The following is a 27,918-nucleotide window of genomic DNA, read 5'->3' as shown; positions in this document are numbered from 1 at the left end:
AATAACAGAAAGAAAGAGGATTTCCCTTCAAAATCATCAATTTACATTCAGTTTGCAGGAGAACAAAGTGCTGTTTTTGAAGCACTTGCTGTCAGCAAGTGCTGGGTGTCTGGGGGGGCTTGGACCTCTTTCCTATCGGGGTGGGGCTCTTCCAGGGGGCGGGTCTGAGGATTTTTCTACCAGCTATTTTTGTCCAAAGTTAATTGAAACTTGTGTTATATTCATTTATTATTAAAGTGGGGTTCAGCAGGTGGGAGAACTCTAAAATCAGTCGTAGTGGCTCAGCAATGGAAAAAGAATCACAATTTCTACTCAGAGTTCCAGCAGATTTTCTTTGTGTACAGGCTGTGATCAGCTGATCTGGGCTGCTGGTGCTCTGAGCAGTGCCCCCCCCCCCCCCCACACACACACACACACATAAAACATATCAAGGATTGTACATTAACATAAAACTGTTGTCAGAACCACACTGAATTTCGCCAGAGACACACACACACTCACATATGAAGAGAGGGAGAGTATGCATTGTATGCAAATGGCTACCAAACAGCCATCATAATTCGTCATACAATGAGAACAGGACAAATCAACAATTGACAATGACTAATTAATATTAAAATCTGTAACATAATGTATTGTTTGGAGTTTAGTCTGTTACTGTTGCTATTTTTACCATTTCTTTTTGGAGCAACTGTAATCCACATTATTTCCTTAGGGATTAATAAAGTATTCTGATTCTGATTGTTTCAGGATGACCTGCCATTATCCAATGACACATCTGCTTACCTGCATCTTTTGCTCGTTTCTCCTCCTCTTCTTTTCTCTTTTTTCTAAACTGAGCACCTGATGGCTTTGAACTTTTCGTGTCCATCTTACATTGGTTTTAATTTTGCACTCCAGTATGAGCACCCATTCCCCAACCTGAGGATCGCCACAACATAACCTAAGAGACCTACACCTTAGTTCACAGATTCACTTTGTCTAAGGTGTATTTCTGGGATTTCACACAACCCAGGATTCAAATCATTTCAACTTTGTTTTATTAATTTCAACAATGACATACAAAGTTAGCAACAGCTAAGTCCATCTTGATTTCAGAACAGTGGTATGTCCATTATACCCTCCAACCCCCCAACCCAAATTCTCCCCCTACCAGGTCTACAATAGACAAAGCACTGCAGAAAACCAGTTTCTGCCCACACACACACACACACACACACACACACACACACACACACACACACACAAAACCCCCCCAAAAAAAAAAACAAAAAAAAAAACAAAAAAACCAACACCTCAGGACCCATACACATAACAAGCATAACCCCCAAAAAACAACAACAACCACAACTCCCCCCCCCCCTCCCCCCGCCCCGTAACCAAACAGACAAACAAAAACAAACAAAACAAAAACAGAGAAAACAAATAACAGAGAAAGGACCAAGCAAAACAAAAGGAAAAACAAATAGATAAGGTATAAATAAGATTAAAAAAAAAAAACAAAAAAAACATTATAATGTAGCTTCGCTCAGTTCACTGCAGACTCAGGAAGTAAAGTAATAGTGTCGACCAGCAAGAGAAATGATTTCCAGATTTTATTAAATTCCCTAATAGAACCTTTTAGAGAGAATCTAAGTTTTTCCAGCTTTAAGTTAAAGAGTACATCTCTCACCCAATGGTCATGAGTTGGGGGGTGGGGAAGCTTCCACTTCAACAGAATAAGCCTCCGGGCCAGTAAAGTGGTAAAGGCTAGGGCCTGTTTGAGGGGACCAGATAAGTTCAAGTCAGGAGGAATGCCAAAAATTGCAGAGAGTGGGTTAGGAAGGACAGTCTGGCCATATGCTTGGCTAAGTGTGTCGAATATATTCCTCCAAAATGCACTCAGTTTCGAACATGACCAAAACATGTGGACATGGTTGGCAGGCGATAGTCCACATCTGCTACAGGCATCACTGATGGTTGGATAGATTTTAGATAATTTTGCGTTTGTATAGTGTACTTTATAGACCACCTTACACTGAATCAAAGCATGACGAGCACAAATTGAAGACGAGTGAATCAATTTCAAAGCACGATCCCACTGCTGTTCTGGCAGGGTTGTCTGAAGCTCTTCCTCCCATCTCAACTTAATATGAGAAATGGATTTGGGGACCAAAGCATCTAGTATTTTATACAAGGCTGATATCAGTCTGTTTTGATGAGGGTTCGTCTGCAGGATGATATCCAGATTTGTTTCTGGAGGCCGATTGGGAAAGTGAGGGAACTGCGTTTTTACAAAATTTCTAGCCTGAAGATAGCGAAAAAAGTTGGAGTTAGGCAGGTCGTATTTGGACGATAGGTCAGCAAAAGATAGAAAGGTGTCCTGACTATACAAGTCCTTAACAGTCCTAAGTCCGTTATCTTTCCAACTACTAAAGGCCGCATCAGTGTTTGAAGGTGCAAAATTGAAATTTTTTGATAAAGGTGTTAGCAAAGACGGTCCAAGTAGCCCGAAGTATTTTCTGAACTGTCGCCAAATAGTTACTGTTTCCTTAGCTATTAGATTATCCCCAACAAGGGTTGGAGAAAAAGGGAGTGATGAGCTGAGTATTGATGATAATGAGTAACAGCTAGATGCAGTTTCCATTTGTACCCAGGCTGTTACAGGGGGGTCGTTATGAACCCATTGTAAAAGTTTTTGTATGTTAGCTGCCCAATAGTAGTGTCTAAAATTGGGCAAACCAAGACCACCATCACTTTTAGAGGACTGAAGAATAGACTTGCAAATTCTAGCTTGTTTCCCTCCCCATATGAAATGTAACAGAATCTTTTCTAACTTGTCAAAAAATGCCTTGGTAAGAAAAATCGGGACATGTTGAAAAAGATACAAGAATTTTGGGAGGACACTCATCTTTATCAGGTTAACTCTCCCTGCCACTGACAATGGTAGAGAAGTCCAACGGTCACAATCTTTCCCAACATTTTCTAGTAGGGATAGAAAATTCTCCCTCATCATTTTATGTATAGAAGAGGAAATAAAAACCCCCAAATATCTAAATCCGGTTTCTGTCCACTTAAAAGGCACTATTGAGTGGGGAAGAGCTCTGGCCAGGGAATTAAGGGGTTGCAACTCACTTTTTTGATAATTGACCTTATATCCTGACAGTGTACCATATTGGTCCAGTATGTCAAAAAGCACCGGGAATGAGTTTAGAGGGTCAGAAATGTACAGGAGCAAGTCATCTGCATAAAGGGAGAGTTTGTGAGTCACACCGAACCTTGTAATGCCTTTAAATCTATCCTCTGAACGCAGCCATATTGCAAGAGGCTCGATAGCAATGGCGAATAGGAGGGGTGAGAGAGGGCACCCTTGCCTAGTGCCCCTCTCAAGTGGAAAAGGCAAAGACAAGATGTTGTTAGTACGAATACAGGTGGATGGCGAGGAATATAGTAGCTTAACCCAGAGAATAAAGTCAGCCCCCAAGCCAAACCTATCCATCACCTCATAGAGGAAGCTCCACTCGATGCGGTCGAAAGCTTTCTCCGCGTCAAGAGATACCACAACCTCTGGAATTGAGTTGCACGATGTATGGATAATATTCAAGAGGCGTCTTGAATTGTCATATGAGTGCCTGCCGGCCATAAACCCCGTCTGGTCAAAGGCGATAATTTGTGACAGAACACGTTGTAGCCTAAGTGCGAGGATTTTAGATAGTATTTTAAAATCAATATTTAAAAGAGAAATTGGTCTGTAACTACTGCACAACAAGGGATCCTTATCCTTTTTCAAGATTAAACAAATAGTAGCTTCGGACAAAGTCTTGGGTAATTGACATTTTGAAAAGGCTTCATTATACATATCTTTCAACAACGGTGCCATAAGATCAGAATTGACTTTATAGTATTCTGCAGAGTAACCGTCAGGGCCCGGCGATTTACCTGTGTTTAAGAATTTAATGGCTTCTTGTACCTCTACTACAGTGATAGGTCCCCCTAATCCTTTCGTCAGATCTCTATCTATTCTTGGAAAATGTATATTTTGGAGAGTTTCTTCTGATAGAGGGGGAGAACTTGAAGTGTACAGATTGGAATAGAAACTAACAAATATTTCATTAATTCCCTCTGGGTCCGATATTATGTCACCAGCAGCAGACTTGACCTTTGGGATTAGCTTAGAGGTTGCTTCGGCACGGGCTTGATAAGCCAGAAGTTTCCCTGCCTTGTTGCCAGATTCAAAAAAGCGTTGCTTAGTCTTAATTAATTGAACCATAGCTGTTGCGGTGGTGGTTAAATTAAGACTGGCTTGAACTTTCACACGTTCTGTATAGAGGTTAGGATCTGGGTTTGATGCATATCTGCCATCTAGATCTTTGATCTTATTCAATAAACTGGACGTGTAAGTTAACTCTTTCTTCTTTAAATTTGACACAAATCCTATAAGCTGGCCTCTCATGTAGGCTTTCGACGTTTCCCATAATACACCTCTTGACACTTCAGTAGAATCGTTCAACTCAAGGAAAAGTGAGAACTGTGATCTCAAAAAATGTGTGTAGTCATCCCTTATCAACAGGCTAGAGTTAAATCTCCAATGTTTAATGGGTCGAGACGGGGTCGCTAATACCACATCAAAAGAAACTGGTGAATGATCTGAAATGGCGATAGCATGATACTGACAATGGCTAATTTTACAGAGAAACCTAATATCAACAAGAAAAAAGTCTATACGTGTATATGTACGGTGGGGATGAGAGAAAAAGGAAAATGCCTTAGTAGTGGGATTCGCATGTCGCCATGGATCCACAATCCCCAGCTGAGTTTTGAAAAATTCTAGGGTTTTAGCAGATTTATTCAGGGAACAGGCCTTAGTTGACGATCTATCCAACAGAGTGTCCTGAACCAAGTTAAAATCACCTCCAATAATAAGATGATAGTTTTCCAGATTTGGAAGTGAAGAGAAAAGTTTAGCTATAAAAGAGTCGTCATCCCAGTTCGGCCCGTACACGCTAGCCAGTATCACAAGTGAGCCCTGCAAGTTTCCTGACACAAATGTGAAACGGCCATCTGGATCAGCAATAACTTTATGTTGCTCAAACAGAATATTATTACGAATAAGTATAGCTGTCCCTCTGGCCTTGGCGTTAAATTTGGAATGATATATATTGCCGATCCAGTTTCTCTTGAGTCGCCTCACTTCTCTGTTGCAGAGATGTGTCTCTTGAAGAAAAAACACATCTCCTTTAAGCTGCTGTAAATGCGCCATAACTTTGTTAACTTTGGTTGCATTCCCCACCCCTCTCACATTCCAGGAGACAATTCTAAGACCATTGATTGTGCTCGACATACCTTACTATATTCAGACAGGTCTTTGGTTTGACAAGTTGACCGTGGCCAGGGGAAAGCTGGTGTCTGTATTTGAGGTAGTAGACTGTGAACAGAACAGGGGGAAAAAACAGAAAAAAAAAAAACCAGAAAAAAAACCAGAAAAAAAAACAAGTAAATAAAATAAAATAAAATAAAATAAATAAGACACAACAACAACAACAACAGAAAAAACATAAAACAAGGCAATACATACATGCAGATCGAACAACATAAATTGGACCTGGATACCCCCGAAAACAAAACTTGCAAGTGTCCATTGCACAGCAGGGTGTAAACATTCCCATGTGAAGACTTCGCCATCACAACTCTTATCAAATGGCTTGCTTCCCTGTGGCGGCAAGGTCTCACTATGAAAATATGCCTTGTCAATATTCTGCTAGAAAAAATTGAGGAACTAGGATGTATCTTACTATACAAAAACGGACAGAAGAAAAGCACAAAAAAGGCAGGCTGGGGTATTGTTGTCCCCCATTTGTACATGGCAGGAATCAAACTGTAGGAGAGGCAATAATAATGAAAAAATGTGTGTTTATATAAAGTAAAACAGTATATACATATATGTATACGTAGCAGACTAGCATGCCAACAGTGATATTAGAACAAAATATAAACAGGGGTATTATAAAGGAAAATGAGAGAAAAACAGAAAAAACAATGAGGTTAGAATTACTCAAACCATGCTGTCCTCTAGGTACCAAACATCAAACTAAAATGTCATGAGCCCTTCTATGGAAGTGGCAGGATCCAACCATGACCCTCAGATCAGGTTTCCAGAATGTTAGAACTCAGGGGACGGTGTAAGGCGATATAGCTCCGAGCGTCGCCTGGTGACGCCAGTCGCTTCCGATTCCCTTCGTCAGTCATAACGAACAGTTTAGCCGGGTAGCGAAGCTGAGGCTTGAGTCCAAGATCGTACAACTCCTTCATAACTCCGCGGTAAGCGGACCGTTGTTCCAGCACCTCAGGGCAATAGTCCTCGACAATATGGATGGGGGTGTCCTTATATTTCAGTTTACCCCGCATTTCCCGAGCTTTGCGCACAACGAGCTCACGGGTCTGGTAGCTATGGAAACAGACAACAACCGCTCGGGGTTTCGCGTTGGGGCCTGGTCAAATCATGAATACATAATGGGCTTGGATTTACAACATTATGAATGAAATGTGCTCTATTTGGAAGCAGCAGGGCTCTCCTCCCCTTTCAACAGGTTGTGTATGAGACTTTAAATCATCAAACTGTAAATTTTAAATAGTTATTGATCCCTTTACCCCGAGTCCTAAAGTGTATATTTATTTTCTTACTCTTCTTATATTTATTGTTTGTTTACTTGCACTGCTGTAACTGGAGCCTCGCCGTCTCGTCTCTCTATATACTGGACTGTATGTAGCGGAGATGACAATAAAGTTTACTTTGACTTCGGCAGTGAGCAGGCGCACCGAGGGCTCTCGCGCTCACTTTGAACATATAGAATTTCGAAAAAACATCGGTGCAAATTATAAGTCTGTATCATAATGTCTGGTGTTTTTGTGTTTGTTGTTTTGTTTTTATTTTGTTTTATTTTGCGAGTTAGTTATTAGTTAGTTATTAGATGCCGTTCCAGCCAGCCAGAGAATCCCCCACCGTCCTCTTACACCCAGCAAATGGGCGATAGAAAACCGATCCGTGCCTATGCCATTCCCACTATGCGCTGGCTGATGTCGGGGCAGCATGAGTAGGAGCAATTTTTTATTTTTATTTTGCCGATGCCCGTGATGCCGCCCCCCACCACGATGCCGCCCCGGGCAACCGCCCGTGTCGCCCGTATCTAAAACCGCTACTGGCTCTGAGGTTTATTGCTCTTTGTGGATTTACACACCTGAATTTAACAAGAAGTAAGCAGGTGTTTTATGAGTTGTCCAGGCTGATTTCCATCATCTACACTGACAGCACACTGTTTATCTTGTGTTTATACTAAACAGTATGAAGGGTACTCAGTGAATAAATCTAAGCATCGTCAGCTCAAAATCATCTCAGCTGCACTTGATGTGACCCAACTCTCACCATGAGCACCACAACCACCGTGCACCAGTCCAACACACTGCTTTACTTTAAACTGCGAGCTGCAAGCCAGTTTATCCTGTACTGAACTGTAGATTATTTTCATGCAACCTTTATAGTTAGTCTAGCTTAGTTTGTTTTGCAGCACTTTTCAATATATTGAAAAATGTAATGTCACATGTACAGATCCAATATGTGATTTTAAAACGTGAGGACTTACATATAATATTTAAACTTCCAGTTTATCAAATCCTACTCAGCAGTCCTTACCTTTAAATCGAACCTCTCTCCTTCCTCTGCTCTCCTGTCTTTCTTATCTTTCTCCATCTCTGAGTGAAAAACAGCAGCTGGACCGTTCACTAGCAGCACACTTCAAACACCACCACTCACAACCACTAGCACTTTATATAGCCTCTGTAGAAACTACCTACACCCTCACTTATCTTAACTGCACTACTGTATAGCTCTGTGTAAATAATCATTCTGTACATTCAATAATCTTTAATCCAACAACTGTTACAACTTGCATAGTTCCCATTTCTGTATAGCTGTATATCCCAGATTCTGTAAAGTTATTTATTTCATATTTTGTATAGTTTTTCATATTTATATCCTGTTCATAGCCTGTACATAGCTTGTACTCACTACAGCCTGTACATACTTAGTTATAGAATATTCACAACATACTTCATACCGTGTACATTATAACATACCATAATAGACCCATTTCTGTAATATACTTACATATCTATACTATTGCTAATATATATTGTAATATATCTATATCACTAAAGCACTTCTGGATGGATGCAAACTGCATTTCGTTGCCCTGTACCTGTGCATGTGCAATGACAATAAAGTTGAATTCTATTCTATTCTATTCAAAGATTGTGTTTGCTGATGTTTGTTGAGCTGATGGAAATGTTGCATCTGAAACGACCTGCTACTTAAAAAGATTGTCCTCTTTATGCTCCTCTCACTCCTCTTTTGTATTCCTGGCTAGATGCTGAAGTACAGCAACTGCCTCTTGTTCTGCACCTTTTTGTTCTTTTTATGCTAATGGAAGGAGTTGAAAGAAGAAGAAGAACATTTTATTTTTTAATCTGAGTTTCTTAATGTTTTCAGAATTTTAAATTCTTCTCAGGCTGCCACACTGAAAGATTCATGGAAGCAAAACTAATAACTTAGAAACACTGACAGCCTTAGCTGTGTTTTAAAGTCTTCATGTGTAAAAGGATCCCTGTGTTCACACATGTTAGCAACTCATTCCCAGATATCAGTGTTGGAGAACTATAGCCAGTTCAGGCTCATTTGGTGTTTCACTTATTGTACCAAAAACCGTGTTTAAACTATTAAATTACACTCTGTACACCTGTTCTAAGGAGTTTTGGGTAAGGCCATCTATGAATGCTATTATAATTACATGAAATTAAAAATGTGGAATTCCATGTTAAAATGTAAAATAATGATTTTAGTACTTAGAAAAGGTTTGGGAGTCCTTTTAAAAGTAATACAATATGTTTAATAGGTTTAAAAGGGAAGTGAATGTGTTTGTGATCAGTAGCTGGATTGATAGAAGTTGCGACTGAAAGTACAAGAAGTTTGTGTAGGTGTGTATGTATGAATGACCATCTGCTCGACAGTCTTTGTTGATGTGCATATTTTGTGGAGTGACTGTGAGGAGCTGGGGACATTTCTGCTCCAAGCCACCGTTCAGCTGCTCACTTTTGTTTTATTTCAAGAGCCCACACCATCTCAGACATCTCTGATGATCACTCTGCATTCCTTCACACATAACTGTATATGTAGAGAAAACATGCCCTCCACCCTCTGGAAACATGTGAATACAGAGCCGATGGAAGCAGTATAAAAACGTGACGTTAAAAAGACATCCACAACTACCACACTTGGACTATAAATAGCCGGTACACGGAGGTCCTCTGGATTTCAACATCAGACGTTCTGTAGACACAGTGAACCAAAACTGCACGTTCAAAAATTAAATATAAAAGATCTCACTCCAATGTCACTGATCGCAGTGGGTACTAACAAATGACTGTAGAAAAATGCTTCAGTGTGAATGTTATCAAACATTTTTTTGTAAGATTTTGGTTTACACTTGAATGTTACTCTAATGATATAGGCCTACGCTAAGATTTATCAGTTAATTATCAATAAATGTATGAAAATATGATCGTAAATTGTGTTTTATCATGTGTTAATCATTGGAGTTGTCAATGGGTTTATGATACAGTATCGATTAAAACTCAGAAAAAAATATGAATCACTTTTTTAAGGGAAACTACAATAGAATGTGAATAAATAGAACAAAATAGAATAGTCTTTTACCGTCTGTATTGTCACATATACAATGAAACTGTGTTGTTGTTGGGTTTTTTTTTGGCTCTTTTAAAAAAAAAAATAACAGAAAAGAAATAATATTTATTAAACAAAGATTATGTCAGTGTGAGCTATATGAGGGCAAGAATTGGACCAAAAGTGCAGGAAAGCAGAAAACTCAAAAACAGCTTTGTTGCTAAGTTTCTAAAGAAATAAAAGCAGGTTTAGGAGCAACAACCCCCAAAATAACTCTTCTCAGATAACACACAAAAAAGGAACACAGCTAAGCGAGAGAACACAACAAAGGCAAGGGAAGATTGAGACAATATATAAGACACACAAACAGCCAACAGGTGAGAAGACAGTTGAAACTAAAATAAAGAAACCGGGAAAGTAGAATTGAACACAAAGCACACGAGACACGAGACTTTCAGAATAACACAGGAAATAACTAAGACTGAAACCTGGGTTAAGACACACAAACTTGAAACAGACAAGAGAAACAAGAGAAAAGGAACAGAATGGAAATATAAAAGGAAGAGACAAATCTAACAACTAAAGCAAGCAGAGAACAAAAGGCACAGAATACAGGATCATAATAAGCACCAAGAAACTAAATAAAACTCTGTAACCACAAGGCTAAGTAACAATAAAGAATAAAGGACCAAAATACAAGATTATAAAAAACAAAAACTAGAAACCCCCTCATCATCCCCAAAATTCAAAACCCTGAGTACAAGGCCAAGGGACCATTACAGAACATTGGAGGTTTACTCTTTGAAAAACATGTTACCAACTGTAGCAGGATGTTTGCTGCCAGCAAAATCTTCATATTTGATAATACCACTGTAAGGAATAAATCATTAACCTGCAGGCTAGGTTGGCAGCAGCAGTACAAAAATATCTTGTATCCTGACATACACTCAACCCCTCCCACTCCCTATCTAACAATTTTGCTGTATGTGTTATATAAATGGGAGGAGCCGGAAGATACCTGAGACCTTGACCTAAATGTAACAGCTGTACTTTACGTCGACGCTGTAAGTTCATTTCCTTACAATCCTCTGATTGTTGTTTAAGTTGTTGTTGTTTTTTAGCTTTATTGAGAAAAGACTGAAAAAACTGGGAGAGAGAGCAGAGGGCAGACAGGCAGTAAAAGACATTGGGGTGGATTTGTTTCCGGGCTCTGCTATAGCCTTACAGCATGTGGGTCACATGCTCAGTCAGGCCGTAGTGATCGATGTAGCGGTTCCGAATGACAGCAATATCAGGAAGAAGGAACACGAGAAGCTGGAGAAATACCAAGGGCTCAGAGAAGAGCTCGAGAGGATGTGGAGGGTGAAGGTAACGGTGGTCCCCGTGGTAATCGGAGCACTAGGTGCGGTGACTCCCAAGCTAGGCGAGTGGCTCCAGCAGATCCCGGGAACAACATCGGAGATCTCTGTCCAGAAGAGCGCAGTCCTGGGAACAGCTAAGATACTGCGCAGGACCCTCAAGCTCCCAGGCCTCTGGCAGAGGACCCGAGCTTGAAGGATAAACCGCCCGCAGGGGCGTGCAGGGTGTTTATATATATATATATACATATATATATATATATATATATATATATATATATATATATATATATATATATATATATATATATATATATATATATATATACACACACACACAAAAGTATTGTAAAATAATCTCTGCTTGCTTAAGAAAAGCACTGAGCTAACGGGGAGTGTTGGGTTGTAATTTGATCCCATTTGCAATGTTTGGGTTGGTATGAGGGGCCGTACAAGCCAAAATTCATACTTTCACTCTCACATACATATATTCTTCTTTCAGGCACATGTATTGTCACTCTCACATACATATATTTTCACTCTCACACACATATATTCTTCTTTCACACACATATATTTTCACTCTCACGTAGTTTTATTTTAATTTTTATATTTAGATATTTTTATTCTCATGTTTACACATTTTCATTACTACTTACTCGACAAATTAACTGCAATACTAGCAAAGAAAGCAGGATGACTTTGAACAGCTTCATTGCTTGGTTCTTCTGGTTTAGGTCTGGGTATGTCAAGTAAGTTCTCCAAGTGTATTACATTTCCTGGTTTAAGAATAACTTCCTGCTTAAAGGATTAACGTCCTGTGTTAGGAAATGCAGATGTGAATGTCAGAGTGTATGTATGCAAGGGTAAAGGATAAACACTGGGATTGTATGTATATATGAGTATAGGAGTACAAATATATATGTGTTGAAAGGTAAAGTGTATGTATATATATGTATGACTAGAAAGGGCTGCACCTGCAAGGAGAATAAATATATGTCAGCATAAAAATATGTAGCATTAAGAAAAATAGAATACATGTGTGTGAAAGGAAGATTAATGGATTTATGTGAGAGTGAATATACATGGATATGAAATAAGAATAAAGGTGTGCGAGATGACAATATATGTATGTGAGAGTGAAAATATATGTATGTATGTGAGAGTGACAATACATCAGAATCAGAAAGGGTTTTATTGCCAAATGTTGAGCAGGTTTACAACATTAAGAAATTGCTGCGGTGCTTCAGTGCAAACATACTGTCATAGAAAATAAAAATAAGAATACATGTGCCTGAAAGAAGAATATATCAGAATCATCAGAATCAGAATACTTTATTGATCCCTGGGGGAAATTATTTTTTGTTACAGTGCTCCATTATAAACCAACATTAAGACAAGACAGACAATACACTAACTAAGAATAGTACAATATATACATATGTATACATACATACATACATACATACATACATAAGTCACTCATAAATAAATAGCTGGAAAAGAAACGTGTAGTTGTAGCAGCAAACCGTGTGTTAAGTGGATGCGTTGTACAGGGAGATGGCCACAGGCAGGAATGATTTCCTGTGTCGTTCAGTGGTGCTTTTCGGTAATCTCAGTCTCTCACTGAACGTGCTCCTGTGACTGACCAGCATGTCATGGAGTGGGTGGGAGGTGTTATCCAACATTGTATGTGTATGTGAGAGTGAAAGTATGAATTTTGGCTTGTACGGCCCCTCATAGGTTGGGTTATGTTTGTTCACTTTGTTCAACAAGGAAGTTCAAAGTTTAAGTGGTATGGCAACCCTTGTCTAAGATATCATTGTTAAGAATATACTTCAGTATCTTAGGAATTTTGCGATTAAGGACCCGTGTAAATTGTCTCCAAATACAAATGTACTACTTTATATTGTAATATAACATTACATCGTCTGCTGCCCTCATGACCCAGCCCCATATAAGCGGAAGAAGATGGATATTGCATTTATTATTTGTGTCCAAATCTGTTGCTCTCTATTCCAAGTTGATATTTTTGCGCAGAGTTTTGTTTAGGTTTCTGAAACTGTCATGGTGAATTGGATTAAAGGACTCAGGTGCGAGACTCCTTGCAGAATGACAGTGGATTTATTTACAGTGAAAAGGTGAGTTAACAGTGCGAGTCTATAATCCAAAAAGGGCAGTGCAGTGATACGGTGACCTCTCCTCACGGTGACAGTGCAGTAATAATCCACAACAACTCCTGGTGCCGGCTCCTCCTCCAATCCTTGAACCCTGGAGGCAGATGAGAAAAAACACACGCTCAATAACGAAAACGTCCTCTCCTTCACAACCGGGTATGCTAATCATGACTACGCTACCCGGTTTAGTTCAACGTTCCAGCGTTGGTTGTGACTCAACCGCCCCGTTAAATAGGTCTGCGCTGGCAAGGTAATTCTGCACAGGTGCGATGATTCTAGCTTAGGACACTCCCCTCCGGTCAACTGCCGTTCCGTGCCACGGCTTCCGGAAGTACATGTTCCAGCAGAAAAACACATGCCCAGGATGGAGAGGAGAACACGACACAGTACACACAAACACCACAACAAATTGGCAAGACGATCAGTGAGGACCGTCTAGCCATGACAGTACCCCCCCATTAACGGGAGCCTCCCGGCGACCGACCAAATTTGTCAGGGTGCCGGCGGCGGAATTCCTTCACCATAGCATCATCCAGAATCGCAGACCGCGGCACCCAAGCACGCTCTTCCGGACCATACCCCTCCCAATCCACCAAAAACTGGAAGCCCCTACCGCGACGCCTGGCATCCATAATCCGCGTGATGGCATAAGCAGGAGCGCCGGCAACAACCCGGGCGGGCGGCGGGGGCCTGGAAGGCGGGCACAAAGGGCTGGTCCGGACCGGTTTCACCTGGGAAACATGAAACACATTATGAATCCTCATGTTGCGAGGAAGGGCCAAACGAACAGACACCGGATTCAACACAGCTTGGATCGAAAAGGGCCCAATAAAACGCGGGGCCAACTTCTTGGATTCAGTTCGTAAGGGAATATACCTGGAAGAGAGCCACACCTGCTGTCCAACACGATAGGCAGGGGCCGGAGTGCGGCGACGATCGGCCAACCTCTTATTCTGCGCCGTCGTCCTTAACAGAGCCGCCTTGGTGGCGCGCCACGCCCGCCTGCAGCGTCTCATATGATGCTGAACAGAGGGAACGGCCAGCTCACCTTCAGTGATGGCAAGTAATGGTGGCTGGTACCCCAGCGACGCTTCAAACGGAGACACACCAGTGGCTGCCGACGTGCTGGAATTGTGGGCGTACTCAATCCAAGCCAACTGGTCACTCCAGGTGGATTGGTTCGAGGAAACCACACAGCGTAACATGGTTTCCAACTCCTGATTCGCCCTCTCCGCCTGACCGTTCGTCTGAGGATGAAAACCTGAAGACAAACTCACACGGGCCCCTAGTCCTGAACAAAACGCCCTCCAGACCCGGGAAGTAAACTGGGGGCCCCGATCAGAAACAATGTCTTGTGGAATCCCATGTAACCGAAAAACATGCTCGGTAAGGAGCCGAGCCGTCTCTAAGGCAGTCGGGAGTTTGGGCAACGCCACAAAGTGCGCCGCCTTGGAAAAACGATCAACAACAGTTAGTATGGTCGTGTTACCTGATGACGACGGCAGACCAGTGACAAAATCCAAAGCAATATGCGACCAGGGGCGCTTGGGGACTGGCAGAGGGTGCAAGAGACCGGCCTGGGGGGCACTGGGGGTCTTATTGCGAGCGCAGGTAGGGCAGGCCGCAACGTAGTCCCGAACATCCCTGAGAAGAGAGGGCCACCAAAACAAACGTCGCAGGAAACTCACGGTGCGGTTCTTACCAGGGTGGCAGGAGAACTTTGCCGTATGGGCCCAGTGTATAACCTTGCCCCGGACCGTTGTGGGGACGAACAGTCGTCCGTCAGGGCCCGTCCCTGGGTCCGGCTCCTGTTGCTGGGCCTCTTTAACCATCCTCTCGATCTCCCATGTGATAGCTCCCACGATGCAAGTGGCGGGCAGAATGGGTCTCTGCTTCTCTCCGTCATCCGTGTGTGGTGCAAATTGGCGTGAGAGAGCATCGGGTTTCGTGTTGCGTGATCCTGGTCTGTAGGTTATAGTGATATTGAAACGTGTAAAGAACAGGGCCCACCTGGCTTGACGTGCGTTAAGACGCTTAGCTGCCTGGATATACGCCAAGTTCTTATGGTCCGTCCAAACCACAACGGGGTGTTCACTTCCCTCCAACCAGTGCCTCCATTCCTCCAGGGCCAGCTTGATGGCGAGGAGCTCCCGATCGCCCACGTCGTAATTCTGTTCCGCTTGGGTCAGCCGTCGAGAGAAGTAGGCACATGGATGCAGCTTGCCACCCACCCGCTGGGAGAGAACGGCCCCCACCCCCGAATCCGATGCGTCCACTTCCACCACAAATGGTCGGGTGAGGTCAGCCTGGATCAAAATGGGAGCAGAGGAAAACAGTTGTTTCAAACGAGCAAATGCCTGCTGCGCGGAACTAGACCATAGAAAGGGCAGTTTGGGAGAAGTGAGTTGTGTGAGGGGAGAAACCACCTGGCTAAAGTTCCTGATGAACCTCCGGTAAAAGTTGGCGAACCCAATAAACCTTTGCAGTTCTCGACGCGTCTTGGGTTCGGGCCACTCCACCACTGCCTTCACCTTAGCAGGATCGGCTCGTAGCCGCCCCTCCTCCACAATAAACCCCAAAAACGGCACAGACTGAACATGAAACTGGCATTTCTCACCCTTGACGAAAAGTCGATTTTCCAGCAGACGCTGCAGCACCAGTCGCACCTGTTTCACATGTTCGGCTCGAGTCTTAGAGAAGATGAGAATGTCGTCTAAATAGACAAACACAAAATGATTAATAAAGTCACGCAGCACATCATTAACCATTGCTTGGAAGACAGCGGGGGCGTTGGTGAGTCCGAATGGCATGACCAGATATTCGAAGTGCCCCAAATGGGTGTTAAACGCAGTCTTCCATTCATCCCCCTCACGAACACGAACCAGGTGGTATGCATTACGGAGATCGAGTTTGGAGAAGATAGTCGCCCCTTGGAGTAGTTCAAACGCTGAGACAAGAAGAGGGAGGGGATATCTGTTCTTGACGGTGATCTTGTTCAGGCCCCGAAAATCAATACAGGGGCGGAGAGACCTGTCCTTCTTCTGTACAAAGAAGAATCCAGCCCCCAAAGGGGATGTAGATGGGCGAATTAAGCCGGCAGCGAGAGAGTCTGTAATGTAGCGCTCCATCGTCTCACGTTCAGGCTTTGAGATGCTGTAAAGCCGGCTGGTGGGTAATGGGGCGCCAGGGTGCAGATCTATCCCGCAATCATAAGGGCGATGAGGCGGGAGAGACACTGCTAGGTCTTTGCTGAATACTTGAGCCAGGTCGTGGTACTCTGGAGGGACGGCTGAGAGATCGGGTGCCTTCACCTGAGCCGCCGGATTTAGGGGCACTAAACTGGGCACCGCTGCACGTAAACAATGTTCATGGCACCACTCGCTCCAGCCTGTCACGCGTCCCTGAGCCCAGTCGATCTGCGGATTGTGCTGTTTGAGCCATGGGAACCCCAAGACCAATGGGGTGCCGGGGGCTTTAAACAGAAACAGGGAAACTCTCTCAACATGGTTACCAGAAAGAACTAAAGTCAGATCGACAGTGCGATGGGTTATTGCCGCTAACGGGCTGCCGTTAAGAGCTGAAACCTGAAGAGGCTCCCGGAGAGGAACCGCGGGGAAGCCCAACTGCCTAGCGAGCGATTCATCCAAAAAATTTTGTTCAGCTCCAGAGTCCACTAATGCACGGCACTGGTGAGTGTGAGATTGAAAAACCAACTTAGCAGAACAACTCAGATGGGGAGCAATGTTCATGGTCGCACCCGTCAGTACTCCCACAGCTACTGACGGGCCTGGTCGTTTCCCCGAGAGGGGCATGCGTCAGCAAAATGTCCCTTCTTTCCACATGCAAAACACTCACCCGTCTGGCGTCTCTTCCTCCAATCTGTGGAGCTCAACCGTGCTCCGCCTAACTGCATCGGCTGCTCCTCCTCTTCCGCTGACCGCGGGTCCGTCCCCTTCCACTCCAGGGCCGGTAATCCAGTCCGCCACCCAGCGCCTCCCGGTGTCCGCTTGCTGAACTCCCGAAGGTGATCGTCCAACTTAATACATAAATTAATCAATGCACTCAAGGTTTTAGGCAATTCTTTGGAAGCCAACTCACGCTTCAGTCCCTCGTTCAGACTGTTCAAGAAAGCTCCCCGGAGCGCCATCTCCTCCCAACCAGTCTCCTCAGCAAGAATCCAGAAATCCACCGAAAAGTCAGCGACACTCCTCCGGCCCTGTTTCAAAACAAACATCCTATGTGCCGCACTGTCAGGGTTAGTTCCTTTATCAAAAACACTTCGAAATTTGCTCAAAAAGTCAGTGTAGGAAATCTGAGGCTGGGAGTTTAGGACCGCTTGTGCCCACTGCAAGGCTCGACCTGTCAACAGCTCCACCATCAGGGTGATTTTAGAACAATCAGTGGCGTAAGCCTGAGGCTGCTGCCTAAACGTGAGGGCACACTGCATTAAAAAACCCCTACTCTTGTCCAAATCTCCGGAAAATTTTTCTGGGACTGGCAACAAATGTTCACGCCGTGGCGGAGGAGGGGAGGGGGGCAGTGGGCAAGCAGCAGCGACGTTGATCGGAGGTGGCACTGGTAAAGGCCCCCCAGCAGCTCCAGGTGGAGATAGCAACATACCTTTTAGCTCTGTCACAACCTGGATTAGCGCTGATTGCTCCTTGGAGAAATGTTGTAACATGTTCTCATGGCGTTCTAGTAGCGCCGCCTGGAGCGACAGCTCGCGCCGCCAAGGTGCCGAGTCCGCTGAGTCCACTTGGCTGGAACGTTCTGTCATGGTGAATTGGATTAAAGGACTCAGGTGCGAGACTCCTTGCAGAATGACAGTGGATTTATTTACAGTGAAAAGGTGAGTTAACAGTGCGAGTCTATAATCCAAAAAGGGCAGTGCAGTGATACGGTGACCTCTCCTCACGGTGACAGTGCAGTAATAATCCACAACAACTCCTGGTGCCGGCTCCTCCTCCAATCCTTGAACCCTGGAGGCAGATGAGAAAAAACACACGCTCAATAACGAAAACGTCCTCTCCTTCACAAACCGGGTATGCTAATCATGACTACGCTACCCGGTTTAGTTCAACGTTCCAGCGTTGGTTGTGACTCAACCGCCCCGTTAAATAGGTCTGCGCTGGCAAGGTAATTCTGCACAGGTGCGATGATTCTAGCTTAGGACACTCCCCTCCGGTCAACTGCCGTTCCGTGCCACGGCTTCCGGAAGTACATGTTCCAGCAGAAAAACACATGCCCAGGATGGAGAGGAGAACACGACACAGTACACACAAACACCACAACAAATTGGCAAGACGATCAGTGAGGACCGTCTAGCCATGACAGTACCCCCCCATTAACGGGAGCCTCCCGGCGACCGACCAAATTTGTCAGGGTGCCGGCGGCGGAATTCCTTCACCATAGCATCATCCAGAATCGCAGACCGCGGCACCCAAGCACGCTCTTCCGGACCATACCCCTCCCAATCCACCAAAAACTGGAAGCCCCTACCGCGACGCCTGGCATCCATAATCCGCGTGATGGCATAAGCAGGAGCGCCGGCAACAACCCGGGCGGGCGGCGGGGGCCTGGAAGGCGGGCACAAAGGGCTGGTCCGGACCGGTTTCACCTGGGAAACATGAAACACATTATGAATCCTCATGTTGCGAGGAAGGGCCAAACGAACAGACACCGGATTCAACACAGCTTGGATCGAAAAGGGCCCAATAAAACGCGGGGCCAACTTCTTGGATTCAGTTCGTAAGGGAATATACCTGGAAGAGAGCCACACCTGCTGTCCAACACGATAGGCAGGGGCCGGAGTGCGGCGACGATCGGCCAACCTCTTATTCTGCGCCGTCGTCCTTAACAGAGCCGCCTTGGTGGCGCGCCACGCCCGCCTGCAGCATCTCATATGATGCTGAACAGAGGGAACGGCCAGCTCACCTTCAGTGATGGCAAGTAATGGTGGCTGGTACCCCAGCGACGCTTCAAACGGAGACACACCAGTGGCTGCCGACGTGCTGGAATTGTGGGCGTACTCAATCCAAGCCAACTGGTCACTCCAGGTGGATTGGTTCGAGGAAACCACACAGCGTAACATGGTTTCCAACTCCTGATTCGCCCTCTCCGCCTGACCGTTCGTCTGAGGATGAAAACCTGAAGACAAACTCACACGGGCCCCTAGTCCTGAACAAAACGCCCTCCAGACCCGGGAAGTAAACTGGGGGCCCCGATCAGAAACAATGTCTTGTGGAATCCCATGTAACCGAAAAACATGCTCGGTAAGGAGCCGAGCCGTCTCTAAGGCAGTCGGGAGTTTGGGCAACGCCACAAAGTGCGCCGCCTTGGAAAAACGATCAACAACAGTTAGTATGGTCGTGTTACCTGATGACGACGGCAGACCAGTGACAAAATCCAAAGCAATATGCGACCAGGGGCGCTTGGGGACTGGCAGAGGGTGCAAGAGACCGGCCTGGGGGGCACTGGGGGTCTTATTGCGAGCGCAGGTAGGGCAGGCCGCAACGTAGTCCCGAACATCCCTGAGAAGAGAGGGCCACCAAAACAAACGTCGCAGGAAACTCACGGTGCGGTTCTTACCAGGGTGGCAGGAGAACTTTGCCGTATGGGCCCAGTGTATAACCTTGCCCCGGACCGTTGTGGGGACGAACAGTCGTCCGTCAGGGCCCGTCCCTGGGTCCGGCTCCTGTTGCTGGGCCTCTTTAACCATCCTCTCGATCTCCCATGTGATAGCTCCCACGATGCAAGTGGCGGGCAGAATGGGTCTCTGCTTCTCTCCGTCATCCGTGTGTGGTGCAAATTGGCGTGAGAGAGCATCGGGTTTCGTGTTGCGTGATCCTGGTCTGTAGGTTATAGTGATATTGAAACGTGTAAAGAACAGGGCCCACCTGGCTTGACGTGCGTTAAGACGCTTAGCTGCCTGGATATACGCCAAGTTCTTATGGTCCGTCCAAACCACAACGGGGTGTTCACTTCCCTCCAACCAGTGCCTCCATTCCTCCAGGGCCAGCTTGATGGCGAGGAGCTCCCGATCGCCCACGTCGTAATTCTGTTCCGCTTGGGTCAGCCGTCGAGAGAAGTAGGCACATGGATGCAGCTTGCCACCCACCCGCTGGGAGAGAACGGCCCCCACCCCCGAATCCGATGCGTCCACTTCCACCACAAATGGTCGGGTGAGGTCAGCCTGGATCAAAATGGGAGCAGAGGAAAACAGTTGTTTCAAACGAGCAAATGCCTGCTGCGCGGAACTAGACCATAGAAAGGGCAGTTTGGGAGAAGTGAGTTGTGTGAGGGGAGAAACCACCTGGCTAAAGTTCCTGATGAACCTCCGGTAAAAGTTGGCGAACCCAATAAACCTTTGCAGTTCTCGACGCGTCTTGGGTTCGGGCCACTCCACCACTGCCTTCACCTTAGCAGGATCGGCTCGTAGCCGCCCCTCCTCCACAATAAACCCCAAAAACGGCACAGACTGAACATGAAACTGGCATTTCTCACCCTTGACGAAAAGTCGATTTTCCAGCAGACGCTGCAGCACCAGTCGCACCTGTTTCACATGTTCGGCTCGAGTCTTAGAGAAGATGAGAATGTCGTCTAAATAGACAAACACAAAATGATTAATAAAGTCACGCAGCACATCATTAACCATTGCTTGGAAGACAGCGGGGGCGTTGGTGAGTCCGAATGGCATGACCAGATATTCGAAGTGCCCCAAATGGGTGTTAAACGCAGTCTTCCATTCATCCCCCTCACGAACACGAACCAGGTGGTATGCATTACGGAGATCGAGTTTGGAGAAGATAGTCGCCCCTTGGAGTAGTTCAAACGCTGAGACAAGAAGAGGGAGGGGATATCTGTTCTTGACGGTGATCTTGTTCAGGCCCCGAAAATCAATACAGGGGCGGAGAGACCTGTCCTTCTTCTGTACAAAGAAGAATCCAGCCCCCAAAGGGGATGTAGATGGGCGAATTAAGCCGGCAGCGAGAGAGTCTGTAATGTAGCGCTCCATCGTCTCACGTTCAGGCTTTGAGATGCTGTAAAGCCGGCTGGCGGGTAATGGGGCGCCAGGGTGCAGATCTATCCCGCAATCATAAGGGCGATGAGGCGGGAGAGACACTGCTAGGTCTTTGCTGAATACTTGAGCCAGGTCGTGGTACTCTGGAGGGACGGCTGAGAGATCGGGTGCCTTCACCTGAGCCGCCGGATTTAGGGGCACTAAACTGGGCACCGCTGCACGTAAACAATGTTCATGGCACCACTCGCTCCAGCCTGTCACGCGTCCCTGAGCCCAGTCGATCTGCGGATTGTGCTGTTTGAGCCATGGGAACCCCAAGACCAATGGGGTGCCGGGGGCTTTAAACAGAAACAGGGAAACTCTCTCAACATGGTTACCAGAAAGAACTAAAGTCAGATCGACAGTGCGATGGGTTATTGCCGCTAACGGGCTGCCGTTAAGAGCTGAAACCTGAAGAGGCTCCCGGAGAGGAACCGCGGGGAAGCCCAACTGCCTAGCGAGCGATTCATCCAAAAAATTTTGTTCAGCTCCAGAGTCCACTAATGCACGGCACTGGTGAGTGTGAGATTGAAAAACCAACTTAGCAGAACAACTCAGATGGGGAGCAATGTTCATGGTCGCACCCGTCAGTACTCCCACAGCTACTGACGGGCCTGGTCGTTTCCCCGAGAGGGGCATGCATCAGCAAAATGTCCCTTCTTTCCACATGCAAAACACTCACCCGTCTGGCGTCTCTTCCTCCAATCTGTGGAGCTCAACCGTGCTCCGCCTAACTGCATCGGCTGCTCCTCCTCTTCCGCTGACCGCGGGTCCGTCCCCTTCCACTCCAGGGCCGGTAATCCAGTCCGCCACCCAGCGCCTCCCGGTGTCCGCTTGCTGAACTCCCGAAGGTGATCGTCCAACTTAATACATAAATTAATCAATGCACTCAAGGTTTTAGGCAATTCTTTGGAAGCCAACTCACGCTTCAGTCCCTCGTTCAGACTGTTCAAGAAAGCTCCCCGGAGCGCCATCTCCTCCCAACCAGTCTCCTCAGCAAGAATCCAGAAATCCACCGAAAAGTCAGCGACACTCCTCCGGCCCTGTTTCAAAACAAACATCCTATGTGCCGCGCTGTCAGGGTTAGTTCCTTTATCAAAAACACTTCGAAATTTGCTCAAAAAGTCAGTGTAGGAAATCTGAGGCTGGGAGTTTAGGACCGCTTGTGCCCACTGCAAGGCTCGACCTGTCAACAGCTCCACCATCAGGGTGATTTTAGAACAATCAGTGGCGTAAGCCTGAGGCTGCTGCCTAAACGTGAGGGCACACTGCATTAAAAAACCCCTACTCTTGTCCAAATCTCCGGAAAATTTTTCTGGGACTGGCAACAAATGTTCACGCCGTGGCGGAGGAGGGGAGGGGGGCAGTGGGCAAGCAGCAGCGACGTTGATCGGAGGTGGCACTGGTAAAGGCCCCCCAGCAGCTCCAGGTGGAGATAGCAACATACCTTTTAGCTCTGTCACAACCTGGATTAGCGCTGATTGCTCCTTGGAGAAATGTTGTAACATGTTCTCATGGCGTTCTAGTAGCGCCGCCTGGAGCGACAGCTCGCGCCGCCAAGGTGCCGAGTCCGCTGAGTCCACTTGGCTGGAACGTTCTGTCATGGTGAATTGGATTAAAGGACTCAGGTGCGAGACTCCTTGCAGAATGACAGTGGATTTATTTACAGTGAAAAGGTGAGTTAACAGTGCGAGTCTATAATCCAAAAAGGGCAGTGCAGTGATACGGTGACCTCTCCTCACGGTGACAGTGCAGTAATAATCCACAACAACTCCTGGTGCCGGCTCCTCCTCCAATCCTTGAACCCTGGAGGCAGATGAGAAAAAACACACGCTCAATAACGAAAACGTCCTCTCCTTCACAACCGGGTATGCTAATCATGACTACGCTACCCGGTTTAGTTCAACTTTCCAGCGTTGGTTGTGACTCAACCGCCCCGTTAAATAGGTCTGCGCTGGCAAGGTAATTCTGCACAGGTGCGATGATTCTAGCTTAGGACACTCCCCTCCGGTCAACTGCCGTTCCGTGCCACGGCTTCCGGAAGTACATGTTCCAGCAGAAAAACACATGCCCAGGATGGAGAGGAGAACACGACACAGTACACACAAACACCACAACAAATTGGCAAGACGATCAGTGAGGACCGTCTAGCCATGACAGAAACCAAGTTTAAAGCAGAACCAAATTCAGTATCACTTTGCTAATATTAATTCTTTCTCTCTTCCACAGGCAAGCAAAGAAATGAATTTTCCAGTGGCACAGTTTCAACTGACACTCCCCCAACCAACAGACACACATCCTGTAGTACAGTGTATATTTAACAATAACCGCAGAGAGCTCAAGAAATTACTGAGGGACAATGACATTAATGGACTTTACCCTTCTAGAGAGTGGAGTCAATGCATAACACCATTGATTGCTGCTGTTGTAAAACACAGGAGAGAATTATGTACTTATCTCTTGAAACAAGGTGCAGACCCAAATAAACCTTCTCAATATGGCTTGACACCTTTGCATTATGTCTCACTTTCCAATGCTCCACTTTTTTTTGTGGAGAAACTTCTAGAAGCAAAGGCTGATCCAAATGGATGCCATGCTTTCACACCACTACTTACTGCTGCCAACAATGACAGAGAAGATGTTGTAAATGTGCTTCTTTCTGCTGGTGCACCGGTAACACTCTTACCTGTAACTCATCCTGAGCATCCTGTTCAAAACAAAAGATTATCTGAGATGATTCATAAAATTGCATCCAAAGGAAATGAATTCTGTTCCAAAATCAAATATTTTTTGGATGCTACAATTGCTATTTCCAAAAAAACACCTGAAGAAGTCTTCAGAACTTTTAACAGTCAGATGCTGTTGGAAGATCCTCAGAACCATGTAACCATGATTGAACTTCTCTTTACTGTTACAGGGCCAGATGCAGATAAATACTGCCAGGCGTGTATTAAATGGCTAAAGGAAACTGGAAATGTGAACACTTATATTGCACGTGCAGCCAGTCGTTTTCCAAACATCACTAAGACACATGTAAAGCTGGCAGTTGAAAGTTTAAATGCAGTCTTCTGTACAATGGATGACATAACAAATGAGCATGCAGTAGCTATAGTTCCACAACTACTGAAACAGCTTGACTCAAAAGACAGTGGTGTTTGTGAAGCAGTGTTGCAAACACTGTATGTGATAACACAGAAAACAAAAGGCACACAGGACTGGGACTTAGACTTTTTCGAGAAGTTATGCAGAACAGTCGCCCCTTTTGTAAATGAGAAGCTCTCGACTAACATCAGGGTCTATACATACGGTATATTGGCAAACCTACGGTTAATCGAACAGGCAGCTAACATTTTTACATCAGTGGGTGTAACTTCAGTGCCCGAGGACATACTGACATCAGCTGACATGAAAATGAATGACAAGCTAAAAGAGGTGCTGAGAAGTCTGAAAGAATTTCTGAGCAAACTAAACTCAGAATGTGAGGGAAATGCAGCATCGTCTGTGGCCAAGAAGAAAAAGAAAAGGAAAAAGAAAAAGAAGGAAAAGACACAAAAGCAAGAAAACCCAAATGCTGAAGTTTCCACTGCAGCAACTGATCCAACAACAAAAGTTCCTGTTGTAGAATCAACTTCAAATGTGAAGCCTTTTGACTCCAGCACCATTGAAAAATCAGAAAAACTAAACTGGGATCCAGTCAGCAAGAGGTGGAAGGACAAACTGGAGATGCTTGCTGGCTCAGATGACAGTAAAATATCCAGAATCAGAAGCATTATTTATGTGAATGATGCAGAATTCAGAATAGCAAAGGGAAGCGATGGTACTGAAGTCTTCTTGGGGCTGAGAGAGGACGGCACAGAAGTTGCCATTAAGAGAATGTCTAAAAGCAACTATGACGAGCTGAAGAACGAAGAAGTAATTCTACGACATCCTGAACTCGATCATCCTTATATCGTACGATATGTTGATGCTGCAGAGGACGAGAACTTTGGATATCTTTGTCTGCAACTTTGTGAATACACCCTGGAAGAATATATCAGGAACAATGACCATGACCCAGTGATGTTAAAGAAACTTGTCAAACAAGTTCTTGAAAGTTTAAAGGTGCTTCACTGTCAAAATCCTAAAATTCTTCACCGAGATCTCAAACCCCAGAACGTTTTGATTGGTAAGACATGATTAAATTTCAGGAAAAAAAAAACATTTTAATTAATGTTTACCAGATATGATTTTATTTAATATCATTCCTCCTGCAGATGTTACTGGGAGGGCAAGATTAGCTGATTTTGGCATAAGCAGACGCTTACTCAAAGGCCAAACAACTTTACGTACACGCAGTGCAGGAACCAAATGTTGGATGGCCCGAGAGACTTTAGCAGAAGAAGCAGAAGAATCTGTGATATCATACAAGTCAAGCGCTGACATCCAGGTAAAGTCTGAACACAAACTTGATTAACTGAAAAATGACTTGGTAAACATACCTAAACTGATAATATGTGTTGTTATTAAGGTTGCAGGCATGCTGATCTATTATATCCTCTCTGGAGGCCACCATCCATTTGGCAAATCCTTTAAATGTGAGTCAAACATTTATGATGGGAAGTACAGTTTGGATCACGTTCAAGATGTGGTGGCAAAGGATCTCATCGAGTGGATGATCAACAAAGAGCCAAAGGACAGACCCAAAGTAGAAGAATGCTTAAAACATCCCTTCTTCTGGACTTCTGAAAAGTGAGGGAATTATTGACAATTAATAAAAATCATATTTTTATGATTCTTGATTTCTGCCTGTCAAAGAGGGATACAGATGTTCAAAAAAATTTAAATGCTCAATGCTGCTTTTTTTGCATTTATTTATTATTATTTTTTATATTTATTTTTAATAATTTCCTTTCCAGGAAAACTGAATACTTGAGAAAGATCGGTAACAGAGACGACGTCGCAAACTATAGAAAGGCTGAACAGGAGCTGATTGATTCTGTAGAAAAATGTGCTGTGGACGGATCCTTTAAGCAGTGGAAAAATAAGGTGACTGTAACATCAAATATCAAATGTCTAGATTCCTAAAATCTGCTTCATAACCAATGTTTTTGTTGCAGTTTCCACAAGAGCTGGTTCAGAAATTGGAAGGTAAAAAGCCCTACACTGAAAACACGTTGGGATTACTGCGCTTTATACGCAATCTCCATGAACATTAGTGAGTTAAACTAAATGATTCTATCTATCTATCTATCTATCTATCTATCTATCTATCTATCTATCTATCTATCTATCTATCTATCTATCTATCTATCTATCTATCTATCTATCTATCTATCTATCTATCAATCATACAGTAATAAAACCTTCCTTGTTCACAGTGCCAAGGAAACAGCCCAAATTGATGTTCTGGTATTGTTTCCTGATCTCTTTGGGAGTATTTACACATTTGCAAAAAACCAAGGCTGGAATTTAGAGACACCATTAAAGGAAATGTTTCAAAGAGAAGACAGCGAGGATATTAGCACAGTTTTGATGATGCCATCTAAAAGCACGGAGGAGTCCCTGGATGTCCCCGTTCAAGAGTCTCAACCCAGTGAAGTCAAAGTTGTCAGCAGCCATAAAAAATAAAATAATAACTGCAAGTAGAGCAGAGATGTCATGCCGGTGTGCCTCCTGCTGCTCTGTTAGTTCTTAAGGGATCACGACAGAAGACACTGATCTGCTGTGGTGATCCACATGTTTGCACATAGTTGCTGTTCCTCACACAGCCCTACATTTCACCAGCACTAATAATGCACCAACTTGAAGTTAGATTTGTGCCTTCATGGAGCCACGACCAAGACCCTGAGACTAAACCAGCTAAATGGATTTTAGACACGGTGTATGATTTATACTGTCTTGTGTAAAACAAGTGCCTGATGTTTTTAAAAAAGTAGTTATTGATTTTTAAAAGTATGAAAGAAATAGATTAGAATTACTATTTTTCGAGTCTCTTTGATTTAATTTTGTTTTTGTGAGGTTGTGTACTGTATTTACACACAGTTATGCTACTTTTAGGTTGTAGTTTCTAATTCATTCATACATTCATTAAGAAACACAAGAAGAAACAATGAGGTGTACTTAAAGAGTGGAACTTGGTAAGATCGGTAGCAAACAGAGATCTAGCTCTAGAAAAAATACCATTATATTTTTATTCAGTTAATCTTCATTGTAATGTTAATGTAGCCAGGTGGAAGGTCGATATTATGGGACATGCCACTGGATGGCGCTGTTTCTTTGGGGGTCATGCACTGTATGTATTTGAGTTCACACTTGTATTATACTATCTCTGTGGGTAAGAGGGAAAATGTACCTTGTTAACTGTTTAATCTTGGCTCTGTATCTTAGCAGGAGAAGCCATGTTTGTTTTATTTCTGTATGCGTTTATATCAGACACAAAATGATGCTAGACGTCCTTGAGTTCCAGATATAGAGACATTTTTGATTTCTTCCACAAATACAAAGGTAATAAAGGAGCAGCAGTTTACACTATTATAGTTTTAAATACTTCCATTTCTGATCGCAGCCTTTCACAGATTATAAACAGAATAAATACGTTGGACATGCCTTTTGCTTTGTGGAAATTACCTCGAG

At 44.5% G+C, this 27,918-nt stretch overlaps 1 protein-coding gene across 1 annotated transcript; it reads left to right on the top strand.

The window, feature by feature from the left end:
- The first annotated feature begins 23,547 nt into the window (after nt 1-23,547).
- LOC146636660 (uncharacterized) lies at nt 23,548-26,913 on the top strand. The gene is made up of 6 exons (XM_085350976.1): nt 23,548-25,471; nt 25,560-25,732; nt 25,814-26,034; nt 26,202-26,331; nt 26,403-26,500; nt 26,664-26,913. Exons 1-6 carry the CDS (start codon nt 23,548-23,550, stop codon nt 26,911-26,913), a joined length of 2,796 nt encoding a protein of 931 aa, XP_085207102.1.
- The last annotated feature ends 1,005 nt before the right edge of the window (nt 26,914-27,918 follow it).

Source organism: Diplotaxodon limnothrissa, linkage group LG3 (assembly GCF_057381915.1).
Source record: "Diplotaxodon limnothrissa isolate DT_005_m linkage group LG3, D_limnothrissa_male_GT1.1, whole genome shotgun sequence".
In the NCBI taxonomy this organism is placed as follows: domain Eukaryota; kingdom Metazoa; phylum Chordata; class Actinopteri; order Cichliformes; family Cichlidae; genus Diplotaxodon; species Diplotaxodon limnothrissa.
Note: the sequence above shows the minus strand (reverse complement) of the source record. Positions and strands in the feature narration are given on the sequence as shown.